The sequence below is a fragment of the Anomaloglossus baeobatrachus genome, chromosome 7 (genome assembly GCF_048569485.1).
Source record: "Anomaloglossus baeobatrachus isolate aAnoBae1 chromosome 7, aAnoBae1.hap1, whole genome shotgun sequence".
NCBI classification, from domain to species: Eukaryota; Metazoa; Chordata; class Amphibia; order Anura; family Aromobatidae; genus Anomaloglossus; species Anomaloglossus baeobatrachus.
In genome coordinates, this window is record NC_134359.1 from 262,930,620 (window position 1) to 262,957,450 (window position 26,831).

Here is a 26,831-nt window from a genome sequence, read left to right on the forward strand (position 1 = left end):
AGTACTACACCTAAAAGTGTAGCTCCTCCCTCTGAGCTTATACACCCCTTGGTGAGCCAGTCCCAGCCAGTTTAGTGCAAAAGCTGAAGGAGAATAGCCACCCACAAGTAAAAACAGAGCAAGAACCGGAACAACCGGAGACTCTGTCCACGACAACAGCCGGTGATAACACGCGGAACAAGGAAATTGCCAACAGGCAACAGGGAGGGTGCTGGGTCTCCCAATACGGAACTAAAAGAAAAAGAATTTACGGTAAGTAAACAAAGTTCTCTTTTTCTTTATCGTTCCTTTGGGAGACCCAGACCTTGGGACGTTCCAAAGCAGTCCCTGGGTGGGAAATAAACAGAAAAACTAAGAAGTAGGCAGAACCTAACTTCACAAATGGGAGATCGCCGCCTGAAGGATGCGTCTGCCCAAGCTCGCATCTGCCGAAGCATGAGCATGCACTTGGTAGTGCTTTGAAAAGGTATGCAGGCTAGTCCAAGTGGCAGCCTGACAGACTTGCTGAGCCATAGCCTGGTGCCTGAAAGCCCAAGAGGCACCGACAGCTCTGGTCAAGTGTGCCTTGATCCCCGGCGGGGGAGGCACCTGAGAACACTGGTAGGCATCCGAAATGGTCGACCTAATCCAACGGGCTAAGGTCGGCTTAGAAGCAGAGAGGCCCTTACGCCGACCTGTGGTTAGCACAAAAAGAGAGGTGCACCGCCTAAGAGCAGTGGTGCGAGACACATAGATCCGGAGAGCACGCACCAGATCCAGAGTATGCAACGCTTTTTCAAAGCGATGAACAGGAGCCGGACAAAAGGAAGGTAGGGTAATGTCCTGGTTAAGGTGGAAAGGAGAAACAACCTTAGGGAGAAAGTCCGGAGTCGGACGGAGAACCACCTTGTCTTGATGAAAAACCAAAAAAGGTGACTCCGAAGAGAGCGCAGCCAAATCAGAGACTCTCCTGAGGGAAGTTATGGCCACTAGAAAGACCACTTTCTGTGAAAGACGAAACAAAGAACCTCCCTAAGAGGCTCAAAGGGGGGTTTCTGCAAAACCGTGAGAACCAAATTGAGGTCCCAGGGATCCAAGGGCCGCCGGTAAGGTGGAATGATGTGAGACGCGCCCTGCATGAAGGTGCGGACCTGAGCCAGCCGGGCGATACGCCGCTGGAACAGCACTGACAGAGCCGAGACTTGTCCCTTGAGAGAGTTGAGGGACAGTCCCAGCTGCAGACCGGACTGTAGAAAGGACAGAAGGGTCGGCAAGGAAAAACGCCAAGGAGGATGGCCGGAAGAGCGACACCAGGACAGGAAAATTTTCCAAGTCCTGTGATAGATCTTGGCAGAGGAAGACTTACGGGCCCGAGTCATAGTGGAGATGACTTCAGGGGGGATACCAGAAGCCGTCAAGATCCAGGACTCAAGAGCCACGCCGTCAATCTGAGAGCCGCAGAATTCTGGCGGAAAAACGGACCTTGTGAGAGAAGGTCTGGACGGTCCGGAAGATGCCACGGCACCTCTACGGACAGATGGAGCAAGTCTGGGTACCAAGCTCGCCTGGGCCAGTCCGGAGCAATGAGGATGACTCGACTGCCCTCCATTCTGATCTTGCGCAGAACTCTGGGCAAGAGAGCTAGAGGGGGAAACACGTAGGACAGACGAAACTGGGACCAGTCTTGAACCAGAGCGTCCGCGGCGAATGCCTGAGGATCGTGGAAGCGAGCCACGTAAACCGGAACCTTGTTGTTGTGACGGGATGCCATTAGGTCCACGTCCGGAGTGCCCCACTTGCGGCAGATTGACTGAAACACTGCCGGATGCAGGGACCACTCGCCACTGTCCACGGTTTGACGGCTGAGATAATCTGCCTCCCAGTTTTCCACGCCTGGGATGTGGACTGCGGATATGGTGGACTTGGAGTCCTCCACCCATTGAAGGAAGCGTTGTACCTCCAACATTGCCAGGCGGCTGCGTGTCCCGCCTTGGTGATTGATGTAGGCAACCGCTGTCGCGTTGTCTGACTGGACTCGGATGTGCTTGCCCGCCAATAGGTGGTGAAAAGCTAGGAGAGCCAGAAGCACGGCTCTGGTTTCCAGCACATTGATCGAGAGGGCTGACTCGGACGGAGTCCAAGTGCCCTGTGCTCGGTGGTGGAGACATACCGCTCCCCAGCCGGATAGACTGGCATCCATGGTGAGGGTCACCCAGGACGGGGCCAGGAAGGAGCGTCCCTGAGACAGAGAGAGGGGCCGAAGCCACCACTGAAGAGAGCTCCTGGTCTGTGGCGACAGAGCCACTAACCTGTGCAAGGAGGAAGGCCGCTTGTCTCAACAGCGGAGAATGTCCAGCTGCAGTGGACGCAGATGGAACTGGGCAAAGGGAACAGCCTCCATTGACGCCACCATCTGACCCAGCACCTGCATTAGGTGCCTGATGGAATAACGGCGGGGCCTCAGCAGAGAGCGCACCGCCAGTTGGAGGGACTGCTGTTTGATTAAGGGCAACTTCACAAGTGCCGGCAGAGTCTCGAACTGCATCCCTAGGTACGTGAGCCTCTGGGTCGGAGTCAGAGTGGATTTGGGCAGATTGACAAGCCAGCCGAATTAGGCTAGAGTGGCGAGAGTGAGCGAGACACTCGGCTGACAGTCTGCGCTGGATGAAGCCTTGACTAGAAGGTCGTCCAGGTAAGGAATCACTGCCAACCCCTTGAGGTGCAGAACCGCAACCACTGCTGCCATGACCTTGGTGAATACCCGAGGGGCCGTGGCTAACCCGAAGGGAAGAGCCACGAATTGGAAATGTTCCTCTCCGATTGCAAAACGTAGCCAACGCTGGTGTGAAACTGCAATTGGCACATGGAGATAGGCATCTCTGATGTCGATGGATGCCAGGAAATCCCCTTGGGTCATTGAGGCAATGACTGACCGCAGAGACTCCATGCGAAAATGCCGCACCTGAACATGCTTGTTGAGAAGCTTGAGATCCAGGATGGGCCGGAAGGTACCGTCCTTTTTTGGAACTAGGAAGAGATTTGAGTAGAAACCTCTGAACCGTTCCCGGGCGGGAATCGGTACAATTACTCCGTTGGCCTGCAAGGATGCCACGGCCTGAGAGAAGGCGGCGGCCTTGGAGCAAGGGGGAGTTAACAGAAAAAATCTGTCTGGCATGTTTGAAGAGAATTCTATCCTGTAGCCGTGGGAGATGATATCCCGCACCCACTGATCGGAGACGTGTTGAAACCACGCGTCGCCAAAGTGTGAGAGCCTGCCACCGACTAAGGACGTTGCTGGCGCGGACAGATAGTCAAGAGGAGGCTGCCTTAGTGGCAGCAGCTCCTGTGGTCTTCTGTGGATGCGCTCTTGTGCGCCAGTTGGATTTTTGGTCCTTGGCTGAGTTAGTGGACGAGGCCGAGGGCTTAGAGGACGACCAGTTGGAGGAACGAAAGGAACGAAACCTCGACTGATTCCTACCCTGGACAGGTTTTCTGATTTTGGTTTGTGGCATGGAAGTACTCTTCCCGCCAGTAGCTTCCTTAATAATTTCATCCAGCTGTTCACTGAACAGCCTGGACCCAGCAAAAGGGAGTCCAGCAAGGTACTTCTTTGAAGAAGCATCTGCCTTCCACTCTCGAAGCCACAAGATCCTGCGGATAGCGAGGGAATTAGCCGAAGCCACCGCAGTGCGGTGAGAAGCCTCCAGCATGGCAGACATGGCATAGGATGAAAAAGCTGAAGCTTGGGAAGTTAAGGTAACCATTTCGGGCATAGATTCCCTGGCGAGGGAATGCATCTCCTCTAGAGAAGCAGAGATGGCTTTGAGAGCCCACACTGCTGCAAAAGATGGGGAGAACGAGGCCCTTGCCGCCTCATATACAGATTTGGCCAGAAGGTCAACCTGGCGGACAGTGGAATCCTTAAGAGAGGTGCCATCAGCCACTGATACAACGGTCCAGGCTGAGAGTCTAGACACTGGGGGGTCTACCTTTGGTGAATGAGCCCACTCCTTGACCACCTCAGGTGGAAAGGGAAAACGGTCATCAGAACCACGCTTTGGGAAGCGTTTGTCAGGACAGGCCCTGGGCTTGGTCACAGCGGCCTGAAAACTGGAGTGGTTAAAGAACACACTCTTTGTCCTCTTAGGCGAGGTAAACTGGTGCTTTTCTGCCAGAGAGGGTTGCTCCTCTGATACTGGCGGATTGAGATCCAGTACAGAATTAATGGACGCAATCAAATCACTAACATCTGAGTCACTTTCGGACAGATCAATGGGGCACATGGAGTTAGCCTCCGAGCCCCCTGTAAAGGCATCCTCCTTGTCCCGCGAGTCAGCTTCTGAAACAGAGCCGCGGGACGAGGAAGGAGAGCGAGCCCTGCGTCTGCTTTTAGGACCAGATGATGAATCCTCTGTGAGCTCCGATCCTGAGAGAGCCCTAGCAGCAGAGGCACCCTGTGAAGGGGGCTGATGCATGTTCAGCAAAGTCCTGGACAGCTGTCCCATGGAGTCAGCAAAAGACTGGGAGATAGACCTAGATAAGGATTCTACCCAAGCCGGGGGTTCAGCCACAGGAGCCGGAGCAGCCGGAGAGACCACTGGGGGTGCGATTCCAGGCTGAGGCATTGTCAGGTTAGAGCAGGCATCACAATGTGGATAGGTGCTCGGTTCAGGCAGTAGGAGCTTACATGCAGTGCATACTGAATACAGCTTTGGAGCCTTGCTCCTCGTGTGAGACATGCTGCTGGAGTGGGGGCTCTGCCAGAATGACCCCCAGAGAGTATATACAGAGGTCCACAACCAGAGGTTGTGGCTTACCAGACCGCTGGAGCGGTGTTGTGTGCCCTCCAGATCCCGAAGCCCGGACCCCCAAGCACCTCAGCAGGGATGCTGCAGACCAGTGCTGATCGCAGGGATAAACGCTGAGAAAATGGCCGCCGGAGCGAAGAGAGGGGGCGGGACTTACTCTGGGAGCGGGATCTGGAGGGCCATAGAGACTTACAGTGGAGGAGACATGTACCCAGTGAGGAGTGTCCCTCCCCTGTGCAGAACGGCCGCTGGGCGGAGCCGCGCTGTCCCTCTGCATGAATGACATGCGAGGGCAGTGAAACCGAAAGTAGGCCTCCGGCGAAGCCAGGGCCTAAATTTGAGCGGTGCGGCTGGCGCGCAGGCACCATCGGCGCGGTTCTCAGGCGACAGCCAGAGAACCCGCCGGAAATGTCACAAAACTCACTCAGCACACTCTCCCACAACAATAAAGTACAGGGACCCCCAATATATAAACGTCTCAGGTACTTAGCTTGCTGAGACGCAGGGTTCCAAGTCTCTGGGGATGAGTGCTCCGGTCCAGCAGGATCCTGAAGGGCTGCGGATGGAGACCGGTTTCCTGTCAAGCATGGAGAACCGTGCTGGCTCCCACTTCAAGCCAGAGCCCAGGAGGGATGGTGAAGGAGCACGGCATGTAAGGCTCCAGCCTTGGAATCAACCTTAACAGCACCGCCGACACAGTGGGGTGAGAAGGGACATGCCGGGGGTCCAGGCTTGGACCCGCTTTCTTCAAACTCTTTCCAAAAATCAAAAATCAGATGAGAATGCATGTGTGGATGTATGCGTCCTGAACACAAAGCGATAAACTGGCTAGATCTGATTCTCCAGGGGGTGTATAAGCTCAGAGGGAGGAGCTACACTTTTGAGTGTAGTACTTTGTGTGTCCTCCGGAGGCAGAAGCTATACACCCAATGTCTGGGTCTCCCATAGGAACGATAAAGAAAAAAAATAAACGTTTATATTCACCTGTTCCTCACTCCCTCCAGCACCGATCATCTTCCGCTCTGCGCCGCTGATCTGTGTGTGTGGAGCCGTTCCCCTGCAGCATCGCGATGTCTTCCTGTCTGTGCCGATCAGCTGATCAGCACAGATCAGCTGACCGGCACAGACAGGAAGGCATCGCGTGCTGCACACAGACAGGAAGACATCGCGTGCTGCAGGTGGACGGCTCCACACACGGGGACGCGTGAGTACACTGATTCACTGCACCCCGCGCTGATTATGTGCGGGGTGCAGTGAATATAGCCGCACATGATCGCTCCAGGCTGTAATTGCCAGGGGTGATCATGCGGACCGGCTCTTTACTATGCGCGCTTCCCCGCTCGTCCTCCCGCCCACCTGTCAGCGCCGGCTTCTGCGCTGAGAAATGGGCGGGAGGATGGGCGTGCATATGTAATGAGCGGGCCCACGTGGTCACAGCAGGCTGCTACAGCCTGCTCGTGCCCCCGATGACCCGGTCCACTGCAGCTCCCTCATTCCCGGCCGCAGCCCTATAGTCAGACCATAAGACGCACCCCCAACAATTGGGGGGGAAAAAGTGCGTCTTATGGTCCGATAAATACGGTAGGTATATATATGTATTATATATATATATATATATATATATATATATATATATATATATATATTTTTATATTTATATATTTTTATTTTTTTTTTAATTTTTTTTTTTAAAAAAACAATCTTAGGACAGGTTTGGCATTGCAACTCATTGCCACCTATGCGAACAAGACTAAGATGCAATATCGGGCATAACAATTTTGGGATGTTTTGGGACCAGACACTTTTCAAGAGGATCTTTCAGCATCCAATTTACAGAATAATTACATTTTATTTATTGGTATCTGCATTGTGCCATTCCTCTGAAAAAATTATGAGTAAATTGACAACGGGGTATCATCAGTTGGGGGTGCTGACCCCTAAAAAAAACTCATTATCCAATCGGCACCGCCATATGCAGCCCTTTCCCCCCCCCTCGTCACTGACAATAGCCCATTATCAATATATTCATAAACTTCTGGGAAGAATAAGGGAGCACTGGTACAGAGTACAGTTATTATTTTATGGGGAATACAGTTTACTAAGAGCAGATATTTCGGGAAAGGCGACAGGTCGTCCATATTCTCTCACCATACTAGTTAAGTCATTTGATCATACGTGCCTTGTTCCATGAAAATAGTAGTCGCTGCTGCAGGTCAGGACAACTGCTGATAACTTCAGGGTCCAGGAGATCCAACCAGTCGATGAGGAGACCAGAAGAAGGCTTGGCACGTGATGCTTCAAGGCTGCAAAAGAGAAAGAAAAACTGCATTTATCCTCTATAAATTTATGGTAGTCTGCGACTTTACACTGATAGCCCATACTTAGGATAAGGCCGGAGGTCAGAATTGCGAGTGACTCACGTGTAATACGCGCGAGTCTTGTATTGCATCACCCGGCACGGCCACACACTCTCCAGACAGGAGCGGGTCAGCTGCATGTATTTCTATGTAGCTGAGACGCTCCTGCCCAGAGATCGGCAGGCTGTGCTGGGTGATACAATGCGAGACTCGCGCGTATTACACATGAGTCACTCGCAAGTGTGACTCCGGCCTTATCATCAATGTCTGATCGGCCGAGGACCTACACCCTGCACCGCCGCCGATCAGCTGTTCTTGGTGTCGGCCATAACTGCACAATCACAGAGCTGCAAAGCTCCATCTATTTTATTGTAGCCGCAGCCAGATACTACACATTTGCTTGGCATTCAAATCAATAGGGAGCGCATGTGTAGTACCCATCCACACAAAGGGTCTGTAAATGCTTTAACTAGCTGGATGCTTTTGCAAAAATGTTACAAATCCGTCATAACTTCCGATTCTGACTGCGCTCTCTGCTACCACCTCCCTTAGGTCAGTGTTTTATACTGCTGGGAATACAAGGTTGTCCGCAGATTCCAAAAACATAGGAGAAAGGAAAAAAGTATGCACAGTGTCGGGGAGGGCAGAGAAAACAGAGGGTAGAAAAGAAGGCAAGCACATGAGAATAAATGCAGGATAAAAATTGCTGCTGTATGAGCTTTAAAGAACAAACAAAAAAAAAAAAAACAGCAGCACCCTGGATACATACAGAGACAATACAGCCTATATTACAGAGAGAGGCACTCCCGAAGAAAAAAAAAAGGGGAAACCTGGATCAGGCTGTAAGCTGCATATTTGGACATGTGACAGTAAATAAAGGGTGCTGAAATTTAGAGCAAAAAAAGAAAATAAAATATATAGTGAGTGTGTGTGTGTAATATATATGTGTTTGTGTGTATGTGTGTGTATGTATGTGTGTAAAATATATAGGGTGTATAATATATATATATATTTATTATGTGTATGTATGTATGTATGTATGTATATGTGTGTGTGTGTGTATGTATGTATGTGTGTGTACGTATGTGTGTACGTATATGTGTGTATGTGTGTACGTATATGTGTGTATGTGTGTACGTATATGTGTGTGTGTGTGTATGTATGTATGTGTGTGCGTGTGTGTATGTATGTGTGTGCGCGTGTATGTGTCTGCGCGTGTGTGTGTATGTATGTGTGTGTGTGCATATATATGTGTGTGTTTGTGTGTGTGTGTGTATGTGCGTGTATGTGTGTGTATATGCGTGTGCTAGCGTATGTGTGCAAAAACTGTTACAAAGCTTGTTAGAAGCACTAGATGCTCTGTCCTCCATGCTTTACCCTACTGCTCTGTGGATTAGATGCGGCACATACCGGACTCGCCAGAAAGTCATATTGACACATTGTTTCCAGTATATACCCGTAGTGCCCACCTGCAGCTCTCGCTCCCCTTCTTCCCCAGCGCCTCCTCCTGCTCCTGCAGTAGTAGAGAGCTCACTACAGCAACAGGGCCCGTGGCCGTAAACCGGGATGTGGTTTCTATTGTTACCGACAGCAGGACAGTCAGAAATTCCTCCAAATAGGGAGACTTTGCTTCGATCATTCCTTGGAGAACTAAGAATTGTGAAGAAAGGAACAGAAATTAATTATTATTATTAGATCCCAGTATTAAATAAGAATTAAATCAGTTGTGTTGAATCGATTCTCTGCACTGGTCATAAAATGCCGGCTACGTGGAAACAATTTTAAAAGACTGAAGATATCCCAAGTACATCCGAAAGGAGGAAAGACTTACCACCGTGACTTCTGCTGGTCACAAGAGGTAGCAAAGCTAGTCTAGTGCAAGAACAAATTTTGGAAAAGCCATGCAACCAAAAAAAGAGAATTTTGTTACTTACCGTAAATTCTTTTTCTTATAGTTCCGACATGGGAGACCCAGACCATGGATGTATAGCTACTGCCTCCGGAGGACACACAAAGTACTACACTAAAAGTGTAGCTCCTCCCTCCGAGCATATACACTCCCCGGATGACAAATCCAACCAGTTTAGTGCCAAAGCTGAAGGAGGACATCCACCCATAAGTAGAGATAGAGTAAACCCCGGAATAACCGGAACCTCTGTCTACAACAACAGCCGGTGAAAACACACGGAACAAGAAAGCTGCCAACAGGCAACAGGGAGGGTGCTGGGTCTCCCATGTCGGAACTATAAGAAAAAGAATTTACGGTAAGTAAACAAAATTCTCTTTTTCTTCATCGTTTCTTATGGGAGACCCAGACCATGGGACGTCTCAAAGCAGTCCATGGGTGGGAAATAAACAGAAACTGAGAAGTAGGCGAAACCTAACTTCACAAATGGGCGACAGCCGTCCGAAGGATGCGTCTGCCCAAGCTCGCATCTGCCGAAGCATGAGCATGCACTTGGTAGTGCTTCGAAAAGGTGTGCAGACTAGACCAAGTGGCAGCCTGACAGACCTGCTGAGCCGTAGCCCAAGAGGCACCGACAGCTCTGGTCGAGTGCGCCTTAATCCCCGGCGGGGGAGGCACCTGAGAACATTGGTAGACATCGGATATGGCCGACCTAATCCAACGAGCTAGGGTCGGTTTAGAAGCCGAGAGACCCTTGCGCTGACCTGTGGTCAGCACAAAAAGAGAGGTGCACCGCCTGAAAAAAACAGCGGTGACACAGATCCGGAGCGTCCGCACCAAATCTAAAACATGCAACGCTTTCTCAAAGCGATGCACAGGGGCCGAACAAAGGGAGGACAATGAAATGTCCTGGTTAAGGTGGAAAGGAGACACCACCTTAGGGAGAAGGCCCGGAGTCAGACGGAGAACCACCTTGTCTTGGTGAAAAAAAACAAAAAAGGGTGACTCCGAAGAGAGCACAGTCAAATCAGAGACTCTCCTGAGAGAAATTATGGCCACCAGAAAGACCACTTTCTGTGAAAGACGAAACAACGAAACCTCCCTAAGAGGCTCAAAGGGGGGTTTCTGTAAGGCCATGAGGACCAGATTAAGGTCTCAGGGATCCAGAGACCGCCGGTAAGGCGGAATGTTGTGAGATGCGCCCTGCATGAAGGTGCGCATCTGGGCCAGCCGGGCGATACGCCGCTGGAACAACGCTGACAGAGCCGAAACCTGTCCCTTGAGGGAATTGAGGGACAGTCCTAGCTGCAGGCCGGACTGTAGAAGGACAGGATGGTCGGCAAGGAAAAACGGCCAAGGAGCATGGCCGGAAGAACGACACCAGGACAGGAAAATTCTCCAAGTCCTGTGGTAAATCCTGGCCGAGGAAGACTTCCGAGCCTGAATCATAGTGAAGATGACCTCGGAAGGAATGCCTGAAGCCGTAAGGATTCAGGGCTCAAGAGCTACGCCGTCAATCTGAGAGCCGCAGAATTCTGGCGGAAAACGGACCTTGTGAGAGAAGGTCTGGCCTGTCCGGGAGATGCCACAGCACCTCTACGGACAGACGGAGCAGGTCTGGGAACCAAGCTCGCCTGGGCCAGTCTGGGGCGATGAGTACGACCCGACGGCCCTCCATTCTGATCTTGCGCAGGACTCTGGGCAAGAGAGCTAGAGGGGGAAACACGGAGGCCAGACGGAACTGGGACCAATCTGAAACCAGCGCGTCCGCTGCCAAGGCCCGAGGATCGTGGGAGCGAGCCACGTAAACCGGGACCTCGTTGTTGTGCCGGGTTGCCATTAGATCCACTTCCGGAGTGCCCTGCCTGCTAAATTGACCGGAACACTGCCGGATGCAGGGCCCACTCGCCGCTGTCCACGGTTTGACGGCTGAGATAATCTGCCACCCAGTTTTCTACGCCTGGGATGTGGACTGCGGATATGGTGGACTTGGAGTCCTCCGTCCACTGAAGGATATGTTGAACTTCCAACATTGCTAGGCGGCTGCAAGTCCCGCCTTAGGTGATTGATGTAGTCAACTGCTGTCGCGTTGTCTGACTGGACTCGAATGTGCTTGCCCGCCGACAGGTGGTGAAAAACTGCGAGAGCTAGGAGTACAGCCCTGATTTCCAGCACATTGATCGAGAGGGCTGATTCGGACGGAGTCCAAGTGCCCTGTGCTCGGTGGTGGAGAAACACTGCTCCCCAGCCGGATAGACTGGCATCCGTGGTGAGAATCACCCAGGACGGGGCCAGAAAGGAGCGTCCCTGGGACAGAGAGAGGGGCCGAAGCCACCACTTAAAGAGAGCTCCTGGTCTGTGGCGACAGAGCCACCAGCCTGTGCAAGGAAGAGGTTCCTTGTCCCAACAGCGGAGAATGTCCAGCTGCAGGGGACGCAGATGGAACTGGCAAAGGGAACCGCCTCCACTGACGCCACCATCTGACCCAGCACCTGCATGAGGTGCCTGATGGAATGACAGCGGAGCCTCAGCAGAGAGCGAACCGCCAGATGAAGGGACAGCTGATTGACTAAGGGCAGCTTCACAAGTGCCAGCAGAGTCTCAAATTGCATCCCTAGGTACGTAAGTTCCTGGGTCGAGGTCAGAGTGGACTTGCAAGCGTGGCGAGAGTGAGCGAGACACTCCGCTGAGAGTGAGCGAGACACTCCGCTGAGAGTGAGCGAGACACTCCGCTGAGAGTGAGCGAGACACTCCGCTGAGAGTGAGCGAGACACTCCGCTGAGAGTGAGCGAGACACTCCGCTGAGAGTGAGCGAGACACTCCGCTGACAGTCTGCACTGGATGAAACCCTGACTAGAAGGTCGTCCAGGTAAGGAATCACTACCAACCCCTGGAGGAGCAGAACCGCAACCACTGCTGCCATGACCTTGGTGAATACACGAGGGGCCGTGGCTAACCCCAAGGGGAGAGCCACGAATTGGAAATGTTCCTCTCCGATTACAAAACGTAGCCAACGCTGGTGTGAAACTGCGATTGGCACATGCAGATAGACATCTCTGATGTCGATGGATGCTAAGAAATTTCCTTGGGTCATTGACTGATCGCAGAGATTCCATGCAAAAATGCCGCACCTGAACATGCTTGTTGAGAAGCTTGAGATCCAGGTCGGAAGGCACCGTCCTTTTCGGGCACTAGGAAGAGATTTGAGTAGAAATCTCAGAACCGTTCCCAGTCAGGAACTGGTACAATTACTCCATTGGCCTGCAAGAATGCCACGGCCTGTGAGAAGGCGGCGGCCTTGGAGCAGGGGGGAGTTGACAGAAAAAATCTGTTTGGCGGGCTGGATAGAATTCTATTCTGTAGCCGTGGGAGATGGTAACCCACACCCACTGATCGAAGACGTGTTGAAACCACACGTCACCCAAGAGGGAGAGCCTGCCACCGACCAAGGACGTTACTGGCGCAGCCAGATAATCAAGAGGAGGCTGCCTTAGTGGCAGCAGCTCCTGCCGACTTAGGACGTGGCTTCATGCGCCAGTTGGTTTACGGACCTTGGCTGAGTCAGTGGACGAGGCCGAGGGCTTAGAGGACGACCAGTTAGAGGAACGAAAGGAACGAAACCTCGACTGGTTCCTGCCCTGGACAGGTTTCCTGCGTTGTGGCATGGAAGTACTCTTCCTGCCAAAAACGTCCTGAATAATTTCATCCAGTTGATCACCAAATAGACTGGTCCCGGCAAAAGGGAGTCCAGCAATGAACTTCTTAAGAAGCATCTGCCTTCCACTCTCGAAGCCACAGGAACCTGCGGATAGCGAGGGAAGTAGCCGAGGCCACCGCAGTGCGGTGACAGTCTCCAGCATGGCAGACATGGCATAGGATGAAAAGACTGAAGCCTGGAAGTTAAGGCAACCATTTCGGGCATAAAGTCCCTGGTGAGGGAATGCATCTCCTCCCGAGAAGCAGAGATGGCTTTGAGAGCCCGCACTGCTGCAAAAGATGGGGAGAACGAGGCCCCTGCCGCCTCATATATAGATTTGGCCAGAAGGACAACCTGGCGGACAGTGGGATCCTTAGAGAGGTGCCGTCAGCCACTGATACAACTGTCCGGGCTGAAGTCTAGACACCGGAGGGTCCACCCTTGGTGAATGAGCCCACTCCTTGACCACCACTGGTGGAAGGGGGAAACAGTCATCAGAACCACGCTTTGGAAAGCGTCAGTCAGGACAGGCTCTGGGCTTGGTCACAGTAACCTGAAGCTGGAGTGGATAAGGAACACACTCCTTGTTCTCTTAGGCAAGGTATACTGATGCTTTTCTGCCAGAGAGGGGTGCTCCCCTGATACAGGCGGATTGAGGTCCAGTACAAATATAATGGACGCAATCAAATCATTAGCATCTGCGTCACTCCGGACAGATCAATGGGGTACATGGAGAAGCGTCCGAGCCCCCAGTAAAGGCATCCTCCTTGTCCTGCGAGTTGTCAGCTCGTGAACCAGAGCCGCGGGGCGAGGAGGGAAAGGGGACCCTGCGTCTCCATTTTAGGAGGACGGGGTCTGAGACCAGATGAAGAATCGTCTGTGAGCTTTGCTGAGCGAGCCGTAGCAGCAGAAGCGCCCTGAGGAGGGGGCTCATGCATGCTCAGCAGTGTCCGGGACAGCTGTCCCCTGGAGAGAGGGATTCTACCCAAGCCGGGGGTAATGAGCCCACTTGGAGCAGCCGGAGGGACCACTGGGGATGAGCCTCCAGGCTGAGGCACCACTATGTTAGAGCAGGCATCACAATGTGGTTATGTGCTCGGTACAGGCAGTACGAGCCTACAGCAGTGCATAATAAGAACAGCCTTGCAGCACTGCTCTGATATGAGACATGCTGCAGAAGTGGGGGCTCTGTCCAGGATGACCCTCAGCAGAGTATATAAACAGAGTATATAAGCAGCTGCACAACCGGAGGTTGTGACTTGCCAGACCGTTTACATAGAGACATCTCTGTGCCCTCCAGATGCCCCAGCCCAGGCCCCCATTTGTCACAATGTGTTATGCAGACATTGAGAACGCTGAGAAAATGGCGTCCGCAGCCTGCGTCTCCACGAGGAGAGGGGGCGGGGCCTACTGTGAGAGCAGGACGGAGGGCAAATGAGGCATACGGGGGAGGGAATCTTTCCTCAGTGAGGAGTGTCCCTTCCCTGTGCTGACCAGCCGCTGGGCGGAGCCACACTGTCCCACTGCACTGACTGACATGCAGGGGAAGAGAATCGAAACTAGGCCTCTGGCGAAGCCGGGGCCTAGATTTAAACATGCGGCCAGCGTGCAGGCACCATCGGCGCGGTTCTCCAGAGAAAACTGGAGAACCGGCCGGAAATGTTAACACAGTTATAAAACACACTCCCCCCAATAAATAAGGTACAAGGGACCCCTGGAAAGACCACCGTCTGTGGTAATAACGTCTCAGTACTTAGCTTGTGAGACGCAGGTGCCAGGTCCCTGGGGGGTGATCGCTCCGTCCGTCAGGATCCTGAACAGGGCTGCGGATGGAGACCGGTCTCCTGCAAAGCAGTGAGAACCGTGATGGCTCCCACTTCAAGCCAGAGCCCGAGGGATGGTGAAGGAGCGCAGCATGAAAAAGGGCTCCAGCCCTGAAATCAACCTTAACAGCACCGCCGACACAGTGGGGTGAGAAGGGACATGCCAGGAGTCCAGATTGGACCCGCTTTTCTTCCAAATCTTTGAAATCAAAAATCAGAGGATGCATGTGTGTGTGTGACCTCCTGAACACAAAGCATTGAACTGGTTGGATTTGTCATCCGGGGAGTGTATATGCTCGGAGGGAGGAGCTACACTTTTAGTGTAGTATTTTGTGTGTCCTCCGGAGGCAGTAGCTATACACCCATGGTCTGGGTCTCCCATAAGGAATGATGAAGAAAAGAGAATTTTGTTACTTACCGTAAATTCTTTTTCTTATAGTTCCGTATTGGGAGACCCAGACCATGGGTGTTTAGCTTCTGCCTCCGGAGGACACACAAAGTACTACACTTAAAAGTGTAGCTCCTCCCTCTGAGCTTATACACCCCCTGGTAGCCAGTCCTAGCCAGTTTAGTGCAAAAGCTGAAGGAAAATAGCCACCCACAAGTAGAACCAAGTAAGAACCGGAACAACCGGAGACTCTGTCCACGACAACAGCCGGTGATAACACACGGAACAAGAAAATTGGCAACAGGGAGGGAGCTGGGTCTCCCAATACGGAACTATAAGAAAAAGAATTTACGGTAAGTAACAAAATTCTCTTTTACTTTATCGTTCCTTTGGGAGACCCAGACCATGGGACGTTCCAAAGCTGTCCCTGGGTGGGAATAAACAGAAAAAACAAAGAAGTAGGCAGAGCCTAACTTCACAAGTGGGCGACAGCCGCCTGAAGGATGCGTCTGCTCAAGCTCGCCTCAGCCGAAGCATGAGCATGCACTTGGTAGTGCTTCGAAAAAGTATGCAGGCTAGTCCAAGTGGCAGCCTGACAGACTTGTTGAGCCGTAGCCTGGTGCCTAAAAGCCCAAGAGGCACCGACAGCTCTGGTCGAGTGTGCTTTGATCCCCGGCGGGGGAGGCACCTGAGTACTCTGGTAGGCGTCCGAAATGGTCGATCTAATCCAACGGGCCAAGGTCGGCTTAGAAGCAGAGAGACCCTTGCGCCGCCCTGTGGTTAGCACAAAAAGAGAGGTGCACCGCCTAAGCGCAGCGGTGCGAGACACATAGATCCGGAGAGCACGCACCAGATCTAGAGTATGCAGCGCTTTCTCAAAGCGATGAACAGGGGCCGGACAGAAGGAAGGCAAGGAAATATCCTGGTTAAGGTGGAAGGGAGAGACCACCTTAGGAAGAAAGTCCAGGGTCGGACGGAGAACTACCTTGTCTTGGTGAAAAACCAAAAAAGGTGACTCCGAGGAGAGCGCAGCCAAATCAGAGACTCTCCTGAGAGAACTTATGGCAACTAGAAAGGCCACCTTTTGAGAAAGACGATACAAAGAAACCTCCCTAAGGGGCTCGAAAGGGGGTTTCTGCAATACCGTGAGGACCAAGTTAAGGTCCCAGGGATCCAAGGGCCGCCGATAAGGCGGAATGATGTGAGACGCACCTTGCATGAAGGTGCGGACCTGAGCCAGCCGGGCGAGACGCCGCTGGAACAGCACTGATAGAGCTGAGACTTGTCCCTTGAGAGAGTTGAGGGACAGTCCTAGCTGCAGACCGGACTGTAAAAAAGACAGAAGGGTCGGCAACGAGAATGGCCAAGGAGAATGGCCGGAAAAGCGACACCAGGACAGGAAAATTTTCCAAGTCCTGTGATAGATCTTGACGGAGGAGAACTTACGGGCCCGAGTCATAGTGGAGATGACTTCAGGAGGAACACCAGAAGCCGTCAAAATCCAGAACTCAAGAGCCACGCCGTCAATTTGAGTGCCGCAGAATTCGGGCGGAAAAACGGACCTTGCGAGAGCAGGTCTGGACGGTCCGGAAGATGCCACGGCATCTCCACGGACAGTTGGAGCAGGTCCGGATACCAAGCTCGCCTGGGCCTGTCTGGTGCAATGAGGATGACTCGACGGCCCTCCATTCTGATCTTGCGCAGGACTCTGGGCAAGAGAGCTAGAGGAGGAAACACGTAGGACAGACGAAACTGGGACCAGTCTTGAACCAGAGCGTCCGCGGCGAAGGCCTGAGGATCGTGGGAGCGAGCCACGTAAACCGGAACCTTGTTGTTGTGACGGGATGCCATTAGGTCCACGTCCGGAGTGCCCCACTTGCGGCAGATTGACTGAAACACTGCCGGGTGCAGGGACCACTCGCCAGTCCACGGATTGACGGCTGAGATAATCTGCCTCCCAGATTTCTACGCCAGGGATGTGGAGTGCGGATATGGTGGACTTGGAGTCCTCCGCCCATTGAAGAATGCGTTGGACCTCCAACATTGCCAGGCGGCTGCGTGTCCCGCCTTGGTGATTGATGTAGGCAACCACTGTCGCGAGGCAATGACTGATCGCAGAGACTCCATGCGAAAATGCCGCACCCGGACATGCTTGTTGAGAAGCTTGAGATCCAGGATGGGCCGGAAGGTACCGTCCTTTTTTGGAACTAGGAAGAGATTTGAGTAAAAACCTCTGAACCGTTCCTGAGCGGGAACTGGGACAATCACTCCGTTTGCCTGCAAGGACGCCACGGCCTGCGAGAAGGCGGCGGCCTTGGAGCAGGGGGGAGTTGAGAGAAAAAATCTGTTTGGGAGGGCTGGAAGAGAATTCTATCCTGTAGCCGTGAGATATGATGTCTCTCACCCACTGATCGGAGACTTGCTTTAACCAAGCGTCGCCAAAGTGGGAGAGCCTGCCACCGACTAAGGACGTGGCTGGAGCGGGCCGAGAGTCATGAGGAAGCTGCCTTAGTGGCAGAACCTCCTGCGGTCTTCTGCGGACGCACTTTTGGGCGCCAGTTGGATTTCTGATCCTTGGCTGAGTTAGCGGACGAGGCGGAAGGCTTAGAGGATGACCATTTGGAGGAACGAAAGGAACGAAACCTCGATTGATTCCTACCCTGGGCGGGTTTCCTGGTCTTGGTTTGTGGCATGGAAGTACTCTTCCCGCCAGTAGCTTCTTCAATGATTTCATCCAGCTGTTCACCAAACAGCCGTGAACCAGCAAAAGGGAGCCCAACAAGAAACTTCTTGGAAGAAGCATCTGCCTTCCACTCTCGAAGCCACAAAATCCTGCGGATAACAAGAGAATTAGCTGAAGCCACCGCAGTGCGGTGAGCAGCCTCTAGCATGGCAGACATGGCATAGGATGAAAAAGCTGAAGCCTGAGCAGTTAAGGTAACCATCTCAGACATAGATTCCTTGGTGAGGGAATGCATCTCCTCTAGAGAAGCAGAGATGGCTTTGAGAGCCCACACTGCTGCAAAAGTCGGGGAAAACGCGGCCCCCGCAGCTTCATACACAGATTTGGCCAGAAGGTCAATCTGACGGTCAGTGGAATCCTTAAGTGAGGTGCCGTCAGCCACCGACACAACGGTCCGGGCTGATAGCCTAGACACCGGAGGGTCTACCTTTGGGGAGTGAGACCACTCCTTGACTACCTCAGGTGGAAATGGAAACCGGTCATCAGAACCACGCTTTGGAAAGCGTTTGTCAGGGCAGGCCCTGGGTTTGGTCACAGCAGTCTGAAAACTGGAGTGGTTAAAGAACACACTCTTCCCTCTCTTAGGCGAGGTAAACTAAAGTTTTTCTGCCAAAGAGAGTTGCTCCTCTGACACTGGCGGATTGAGATGGGATACACAGCCTCCGAGCCCGCAGTGAGGGCATCCTCCTCATCTTGAGAGTCAGCTCTTGAGACAGAGCCGTGGGATGGGGAGGGGGAGGAAACCCTGCGCCTTCTCTTAGAAGGACGGGGTCTGGGATCAGATGATGAATCCTCCGTGAGCTCCGATGGACGGAGGTCAGAGGATAGGAGTCCTCTGTCAAGAGTATTAGAGGCACCCTGTGAGGGGGGCTGATGCATATTCATCAAAGTCCTGGACAAAAGCCCCATGGATTCAGCAAATGACTGGGATATGGACCTAGAAAAGGACTCTACCCAGGCCGGGGGTTCAATCACAGGTGCAGCAGCAGCCTGAGAGACCACTGGGGGTGAGACTCCAGGCTGTGGCACCGCCAAGTTAGAGCAGACATCACAATGTGGATAGGTGCTCGGCTCAGGCAGCAGGAGCTTACATGCAGTGCATGCAGAAAAAAGCTTTGGAGCCTTGCTCCTTGTGTGAGACATGCTGCTGGAGTGGCGGCTTTGCAGAGAATGAACCCCAGGGAGAATATACAGAGGTCCACAACCGGAGACCGGCTGTGGCTTACCAGACCGCTGAGCGCGGTGTTGTGTGCCCTCCAGATCCCGAAGCCCGGTCCCCCAGTCGCAGCACCTCAGCAGAGATGCAGAATGCAGGATGTCCCAGAGCAGAGTGAACTCTGCCTGAGAAGAGGGCGTTCCTATAAAAGAGCGGGAACTGGAGGGCTATAGAGACCTGCAGGGAAGGAGGGACGCCCCAGCAGTGGGGAGTGTCCCTCCCCTGTGTAGAACGGCCGCCGGGAGAAGCTGAACCTGTCCCTCTGCATTAGTGACATGCGAGGGCAGGAAAATGAAACTAGGCCTCCGGCGAAGCCGGGGCCTAAATTTAAGCGGCGAGGCCGACAAGCAGGCACCATCGGCGCGGTTCTCAGGCAAAAGCTAGAGAACCCGCCGGAAAAGTTAAAACAATCACATACAGCATACTCTCCCCTTACAATAAAGAACCGGGACCCCCAACATAAACGTCTCAGGTACTTAGCTTCTGAGACGCAGGGCCATGTCCCTGGGGATGAGTGCTCCGGTCCAACAGAATCCTCAAGGGGCTGTGGATGGAGACCGGACTCCTGCCAGGCATGGAGACCGTGCTGGCTCCCACTTCAAGCCAGAGCCCAGAAGGGATGGAGAAGGAGCGCGGCATGTAAGGCTGCAGCCTTGTAAATCAACCTTAACAACACCGCCGACAAAGTGGGGTGAGAAGGGACATGCCGGGAGTCCAGACATGAACCCGCTTTTCTTCAAACTCTTTCCAAAAGTCAAACAAATCAGATGAGAATGCATGTGTGGATGTATGCCTCCTGACACAAAGCAATAAACTGGCTAGGACTGGCTACCAGGGGGTGTATAAGCTGAGAGGGAGGAGCTACACTTTTAGGTGTAGTACTTTGTGTGTCCTCCGGAGGCAGAAGCTAAACACCCATGGTCTGGGTCTCCCAAAGGAACGATAAAGAAAATATCTGTACGACTTGTTGGCGACTTGCTGATGCACAGCTGTGAAGTTGCATGGTGACCCCATTCTGCGCACCATCATCTCCTGTCTGCACGATTTTCCTACAGGGGAACACAGTCCCTACTGAGAAAGCCAACAAAATGATTGCTGCTTCCTTGACTGACATGTCCTGACCCTTCAGCATATCCCAAAAAAACATCTCTAGTCTGCTATTGTGGGAAAAAAGAAAATTTTGTTTACTTACCGTAAATTCTTTTTCTTATAGTTCCGTATTGGGAGACCCAGACCATGGGTGTTTAGCTTCTGCCTCCGGAGGACACACAAAGTACTACACTTAAAAGTGTAGCTCCTCCCTCTGAGCTTATACACCCCCTGGTGAGCAGACCCAGCCAGTTTAGTGCAAAAGCTGAAGGAGAATAGCCACCCACAAGTAGAACAGAGCAAGAGCCGGAACAACCGGAGACTCTGTCCACGACAACAGCCGGTGATAACACGCGCAACAAGAAATAGCCAACAGGCAACAGGGAGGGTGCTGGGTCTCCCAATACGGAACTATAAGAAAAAGAATTTACGGTAAGTAAACAGAATTCTCTTTTTCTTTATCGTTCCTTTGGGAGACCCAGACCATGGGACGTTCCAAAGCAGTCCCTGGGTGGGAATAAACAGAAAAACTAAGAAGTAGGCAGAACCTAACTTCACAAATGGGCGACCGCCGCCTGAAGGATGCGTCTGCCCAAGCTCGCATCTGCCGAAGCACGAGCATGCACTTGGTAGTGCTTCGAGAAGGTATGCAGGCTAGTCCAAGTGGCAGCCTGACAGACTTGTTGAGCCGTAGCCTGGTGCCTGAAAGCCCAAGAGGCACCGACAGCTCTGGTCGAATGTGCCTTGATCCCCGGTGGGGGAGGCACCTGAGTACTCTGGTAGGCGTCCGAAATGGTCGATCTAATCCAACGGGCTAAGGTCGGCTTAGAAGCAGGGAGGCCCTTGCGCCGACCTGTGGTTAGCACAAAAAGAGAGGTGCACCGCCTAAGCGCAGCGGTGCGAGACACATAGATCCGGAGAGCACGCACCAGGTCCAGAGTATGCAGCGCTTTTTCAAAGCGATGAACAGGAGCCGGACAGAAGGAAGGTAGGGTAATGTCCTGGTTAAGGTGGAAGGGAGAGACCACCTTAGGAAGAAAGTCCGGAGTCGGACGGAGAACCACCTTGTCTTGATGAAAGACTAAAAAAGGTGACTCCGAGGAGAGCGCAGCCAAATCAGAGACTCTCCTGAGAGAAGTTATGGCCACCAGAAAGGCCACCTTCTGAGAAAGACGATACAAAGAAACCTCCCTAAGAGGCTCAAAAGGGGGTTTCTGCAAGACCGTGAGAACCAAGTTAAGGTCCCAGGGGTCCAAGGGCCGCCGGTAAGGCGGAATGATGTGGGACGCGCCTTGCATGAAGGTGCGGACCTGAGCCAGTCGAGCGAGACGCCGCTGGAACAGAACTGACAGAGCCGAAACTTGTCCCTTGAGAGAGTTGAGGGACAGTCCTAGCTGCAGACCGGACTGTAGAAAAGACAGAAGGGTCGGCAGGGAGAATGGCCAAGGAGGATGGTCGGTAGAGCGACACCAGGACAGGAAATTTTCCAAGTCCTGTGATAGATCTTAGCGGAGGAAGACTTACGGGCCCGAGTCATAGTGGAGATGACTTCAAGAGGGATACCAGAAGCCGTCAAAATCCAGGACTCAAGAGCCACGCCGTCAATTTGAGAGCCGCAGAATTCGGGCGTAAAAACGGACCTTGCGAGAGTAGGTCTGGACGGTCCGGGAAATGCCACGGACAGATGGAGCAGGTCTGGAGACCAAGCTCGCCTGGGCCAGTCCGGTGCAATGAGGATGACTCGACGGCCCTCCATTCTGATCTTGCGCAGGACTCTGGGCAAGAGAGCTAGAGGGGGAAACACGTAGGACAGACGAAACTGGGACCAGTCTTGAACCAGAGCGTCTGCGGCGAAGGCCTGAGGATCGTGGGAGCGAGCCACGTAAACAGGAACTTTGTTGTTGTGACGGGATGCCATTAGGTCCACGTCCGGAGTGCCCCATTTGCGGCAGATTGACTGAAACACTGCCGGGTGCAGGGACCACTTGCCACCGTCCACGCTTTGACGGCTGAGATAATCTGCCTCCCAGTTTTCTACGCCTGGGATGTGAACTGCGGATATGGTGGACTTGGAGTCCTCTGCCCATTGAAGGATGCGTTGTACCTCCATTATTGCCAGACGGCTGCGTGTCCCGCCTTGGTGATTGATGTAGGCAACCGCTGTCGCGTTGTCTGACTGGACTCGAATGTGCCTGCCCGCCAACAGGTGGTGAAAAGCTAGGAGAGCTAGAAGCACGGCTCTGGTTTCCAGCACATTGATTGAAAGGGCTGACTCGGAGAGAGTCCAAGTGCCCTGCGCTCTGTGGTGGAGACATACCGCTCCCCAGCCGGATAGACTGGCATCCGTGGTGAGAATCACCCAGGACGGGGCCAGGAAGGAGTGCCCTTGGGACAGGGAGAGGGGCCGAAGCCACCACTGAAGAGAGCTCCTGGTCCGTGGCGACAGAGCCACTAACCTGTGTAAGGAGGAAGGCCGCTTGTCCCAACAGCGGAGAATGTCCAGCTGCAGGGGACGCAGATGGAACTGGGCAAAGGGGACAGCCTCCATGGACGCCACCATTTGACCCAGCACCTGCATCAGACGCCTGAGGGTATAACGGCGGGGCCTCAGCAGAGAGCGCACCGCTAGCTGGAGTGACTGCTGTTTGACTAAGGGCAACTTCACAAGTGCCGGCAAAGTCTCGAACTGCATCCCTAGGTACGTGAGCCTCTGGGTCGGAGTCAGAGTGGATTTGGGAAGATTGACAATCCACCCGAATTGGGCTAGAGTGGCGAGAGTGAGCGAGATACTCCGCTGACAGTCTGCGCTGGATGAAGCCTTGACTAGAAGGTCGTCCAGGTAAGGAATCACTGCCAACCCCTGGAGGTGCAGAACCGCAATCACTGCTGCCATGACCTTGGTGAATACCCGAGGGGCCGTGGCTAACCCGAAGGGGAGAGCCACGAATTGGAAATGATCTTCTCCTATTGCAAAACGTAGCCAACGCTGGTGTGAAACTGCAATTGGCACATGCAGATAGGCATCTCTGATGTCGATGGATGCCAGGAAATCCCCTTGGGTCATTGAGGCAATGACTGATCGCAGAGACTCCATGCGAAAATGCCGCACCTGAACATGCTTGTTGAGAAGCTTGAGATCCAGGATGGGCCGGAAGGTACCGTCCTTTTTGCGAACTAGGAAGAGATTTGAGTAGAAACCTCTGAACCGTTCCCGGGCGGGAACTGGTACAATTACTCCGTTGGCCTGCAAGGCTGCCACGGCCTGTGAGAAGGCGGCGGCCTTGGAGCAAGGGGGAGTTGAGAGAAAAAATCTGTTTGGCGGGCTGGAAGAGAATTCTATCCTGTAGCCGTGGGAGATGATATCTCTCACCCACTGATCGGAGACGTGTTGAAACCAAGCGTCGCCAAAGTGGGAGAGCCTGCCACCGACTAAGGACGTCGCCAGAGCGGGCAGAGAGTCAGGAGGAGGCTGCCTTAGTGGCAGCAGCTCCTGCGGTCTTCTGTGGACGCGCTTTTGGGCTCCAGTTGGATTCCTGGTCCTTGGCTGAGTTAGCGGACGAGGCCGAGGGCTTAGAGGACGACCAGTTGGAGGAACGAAAGGAGCGAAACCTCGACTGATTCCTACCCTGGGCAGGTTTCCTGGTTTTGGTTTGTGGCATGGAAGTACTCTTCCCGCCAGTAGCTTCCTTAATAATTTCATCCAGCTGTTCTCCGAACAGCCGGGACCCAGCAAAAGGGAGCCCAGCAAGGTACTTCTTAGAAGAAGCATCTGCCTTCCACTCTCGAAGCCACAAGATCCTGCGGATAACGAGGGAATTAGCCGAAGCCACCGCAGTGCGGTGAGAAGCCTCCAGCATGGCAGACATGGCATAAGATGAAAAAGCTGAAGCTTGAGAAGTTAAGGCAACCATTTCGGGCATAGATTCCCTGGTGAGGGAATGCATCTCCTCTAGAGAAGCAGAGATGGCTTTGAGAGCCCACACTGCTGCAAAAGTCGGGGAAAACGCCGCTTCATACACAGATTTGGCCAGAAGGTCAATCTGACGGTCAGTGGAATCCTTAAGGGAGGTGCCATCAGCCACCGACACAACGGTCCGGGCTGAGAGCCTAGACACCGGGGGGTCTACCTTTGGGGAGTGAGCCCACTCCTTGACCACCTCAGGTGGAAAGGGAAAACGGTCATCAGAGCCACGCTTTGGGAAGCGTTTGTCAGGACAGGCCCTGGGCTTGGTCACAGCAGCCTGAAAACTGGAGTGGTTAAAGAACACACTCTTTGCTCTCTTAGGCGAGGTAAACTGGTGCTTTTCTGCCAGAGAGGGTTGCTCCTCTGATACTGGCGGATTGAGATCCAGTACAGAATTAATGGAAGCAATCAAGTCACTAAGATCTGAGTCACCCTCGGACAGATCAATGGGGTACATGGAGTTAGCCTCCGAGCCCCCTGTAAAGGCATCCTCCTCATCCAGCAAGTCAGCTCTTGAATCAGAGCCGCGGGAGGAGGAGGGAGAGGAAACCCTGCGTCTCCTCTTAGGAGGACGGGGTCTGGGCCCTGATGATGAATCCTCTGTGAGCTCCGGTCCTAAGGGACCCTTAGCAGTAGAGGCACCCTGTGAAGGGGGCTGATGCATATTCATCAAAGTCCTGGACAGAAGTCCCATGGACTCAGCAAAAGACTGGGAGATAGACCTAGAAAAGGATTCTACCCAAGCCGGAGGTTCAGCCACAGGTGCAGGAGCAGCCTGAGAGACCACTGGGGGTGAGACTCCAGGCTGTGGCACCGCCAAGTTAGAGCAGACATCACAATGTGGATAGGTGCTCGGTTCAGGCAGCAGGAGCTTACATGCAGCGCATATAGTATAAAGCTTTGGAGCCTTGCTCCTCGTGTGAGACATGCTGCTGGAGTGGGGGCTCTGCAAGAGAATGAACCCCAGAGAGTATATACAGAGGTCAACAACCAGAGACCGGTTGTGGCTTACCAGACCGCTGGAGCGGTGTTGTGTGCCCTCCAGATCCCGAAGCCCGGACCCCCAAGCACAGCACCTCAGCAGGGATGCAGAGTGCAGACCAGCGCCGAGTGAACTCTGTCTGAGAAAATGGCCGCCGGAGCGAAGAGAGGGGGCGGGACTTGGCTTGGAGAGCGGGATCTGGAGGGCCAGAGAGACATACAGGGGAGGAGACACGCACAGCAGTGGGGAGTGTCCCTCCCCTTTGCAGAACGGCCGCCGGGAGGAGCCGAGCCTGTCCCTCTGCATGAGTGACATGCGAGGGCAGTGAACAGAAACTAGGCCTCCGGCAAAGCCGGGGCCTAAATTTGAGCGGCGAGGCCGACGCGCAGGTACCATCGGTTCTCGGGCGACAGCTAGAGAACCCGCCGGAAATGCCAATAAATACCGTAAGCACACTCTCCCCAAACAATAAAGCACAGGGACCCCCAATATATAAACGTCTCAGGTACTTAGCTGCTGAGACGCAGGGCCAGGTCCCTGGGGATGAGTGCTCCGGTCCAGCAGGGTCCTGAAGGGCTGCGGATGGAGACTGGTCTCCTGCCAGGCATGGAGAGCGTGCTGGCTCCCACTTCAAGCCAGAGCCCAGGAGGGATGGTGAAGGAGCACGGCATGTAAGGCTCCAGCCTCGGAAATCAACCTTACAACACCGCCGACACAGTGGGGTGAGAAGGAACATGCCGGGGGTCCAGACGTGGACCCGCACTTCTTCAATCTCAATCCAAAAAGAAAAAAAATCATATGAGAATGCATGTGTGGATGTATGCCTCCTGAACACAAAGCGATAAACTGGCTGGGTCTGCTCACCAGGGGGTGTATAAGCTCAGAGGGAGGAGCTACACTTTTAAGTGTAGTACTTTGTGTGTCCTCCGGAGGCAGAAGCTAAACACCCATGGTCTGGGTCTCCCAAAGGAACGATAAAGAAAAGAAGATTTTGGGTACTCACCGGAACTTTCATTGGGGAACACAAGAAACCATGAGGTGTATGCTGCTGGCTCCAAGAGGCTGACATTAGGCAATAGAAAAAGTTAGATCCTCCTCAATAGTATACACCCACTGACCGGAACCAAGCTGATCAATTTGTGTGAAAGCAGGAGGAGAAGCAACCCAAAATAAGACACTGGACCAAGAGAAGCTTTTAAAAAAAAAAAAAAAAAAAAAAGCGGGTGCTGTGTCCCCCAATGAAGGCTCCAAGAAAAAAAGATCTTTCTCCATCGCTTTATTGGGGACACAGGATTCCATGAGAAACCCTAAAGCAGTTCCAGGGGAGGGCACAGAATAGTAACCTCAAGTCTGAGCTCGGACCACAGTGGCCTGTAAGATCGTTCTACCAAGGCTCGCATCTGACGAGGCGTGGGTGTGAACCCTGTAGATCATCAGATAGAGTTGCATAACTGCGAACTAGGGACATGGTGACTGGCAATCCAGGAGGCTCCCACCGCGCAAGTGGAGTGAGCTATGACCTTGAGTGGGTGCGATCTGTCCTAAACTCAGTAATGTTCCAAAATGGTGGATCTGAAGGTGGTAAGTCCTCTGCGATGAGTATTCAGAATCATGAACAGAGAATCAGTTCGCCTGAAGGAAGCCGTGCTGGCGATGTAGAGGCAAAGTGCTCTTACGAAGTCCAGCTTATGGAGCGACCGTTCCCCATGGTGAGCAGTAGACAGACGGAACAAAGGGAGCATGCATGTCTTCGATACAATGAAAGGAAGAACCGCCTTAAGGGGAAAGGATGGAAATGGACGTAAAACCACCTTATCCTGATGGAAGACCAGATAGGGGAGAACCAGGAGTGGAGTGCGAGTTCAGACACTCGCCCGAT

At 53.2% G+C, this 26,831-nt stretch overlaps 1 protein-coding gene across 1 annotated transcript in view; it reads right to left on the bottom strand.

Moving 5' to 3' along the window:
- The window catches only part of INTS1 (integrator complex subunit 1), a 293,595-nt gene that overhangs the window by 38,488 nt on the left and 228,276 nt on the right, over positions 1-26,831 (bottom strand). Inside the window, exons 31-32 of the mRNA XM_075319760.1 lie at positions 8,614-8,794; positions 6,967-7,090 (exon numbers count right to left, since the gene is read on the bottom strand). Coding sequence (XP_075175875.1) covers positions 6,967-7,090; positions 8,614-8,794 — 305 coding nt within the window. The remainder of the gene's footprint in view (positions 1-6,966; positions 7,091-8,613; positions 8,795-26,831) is intronic.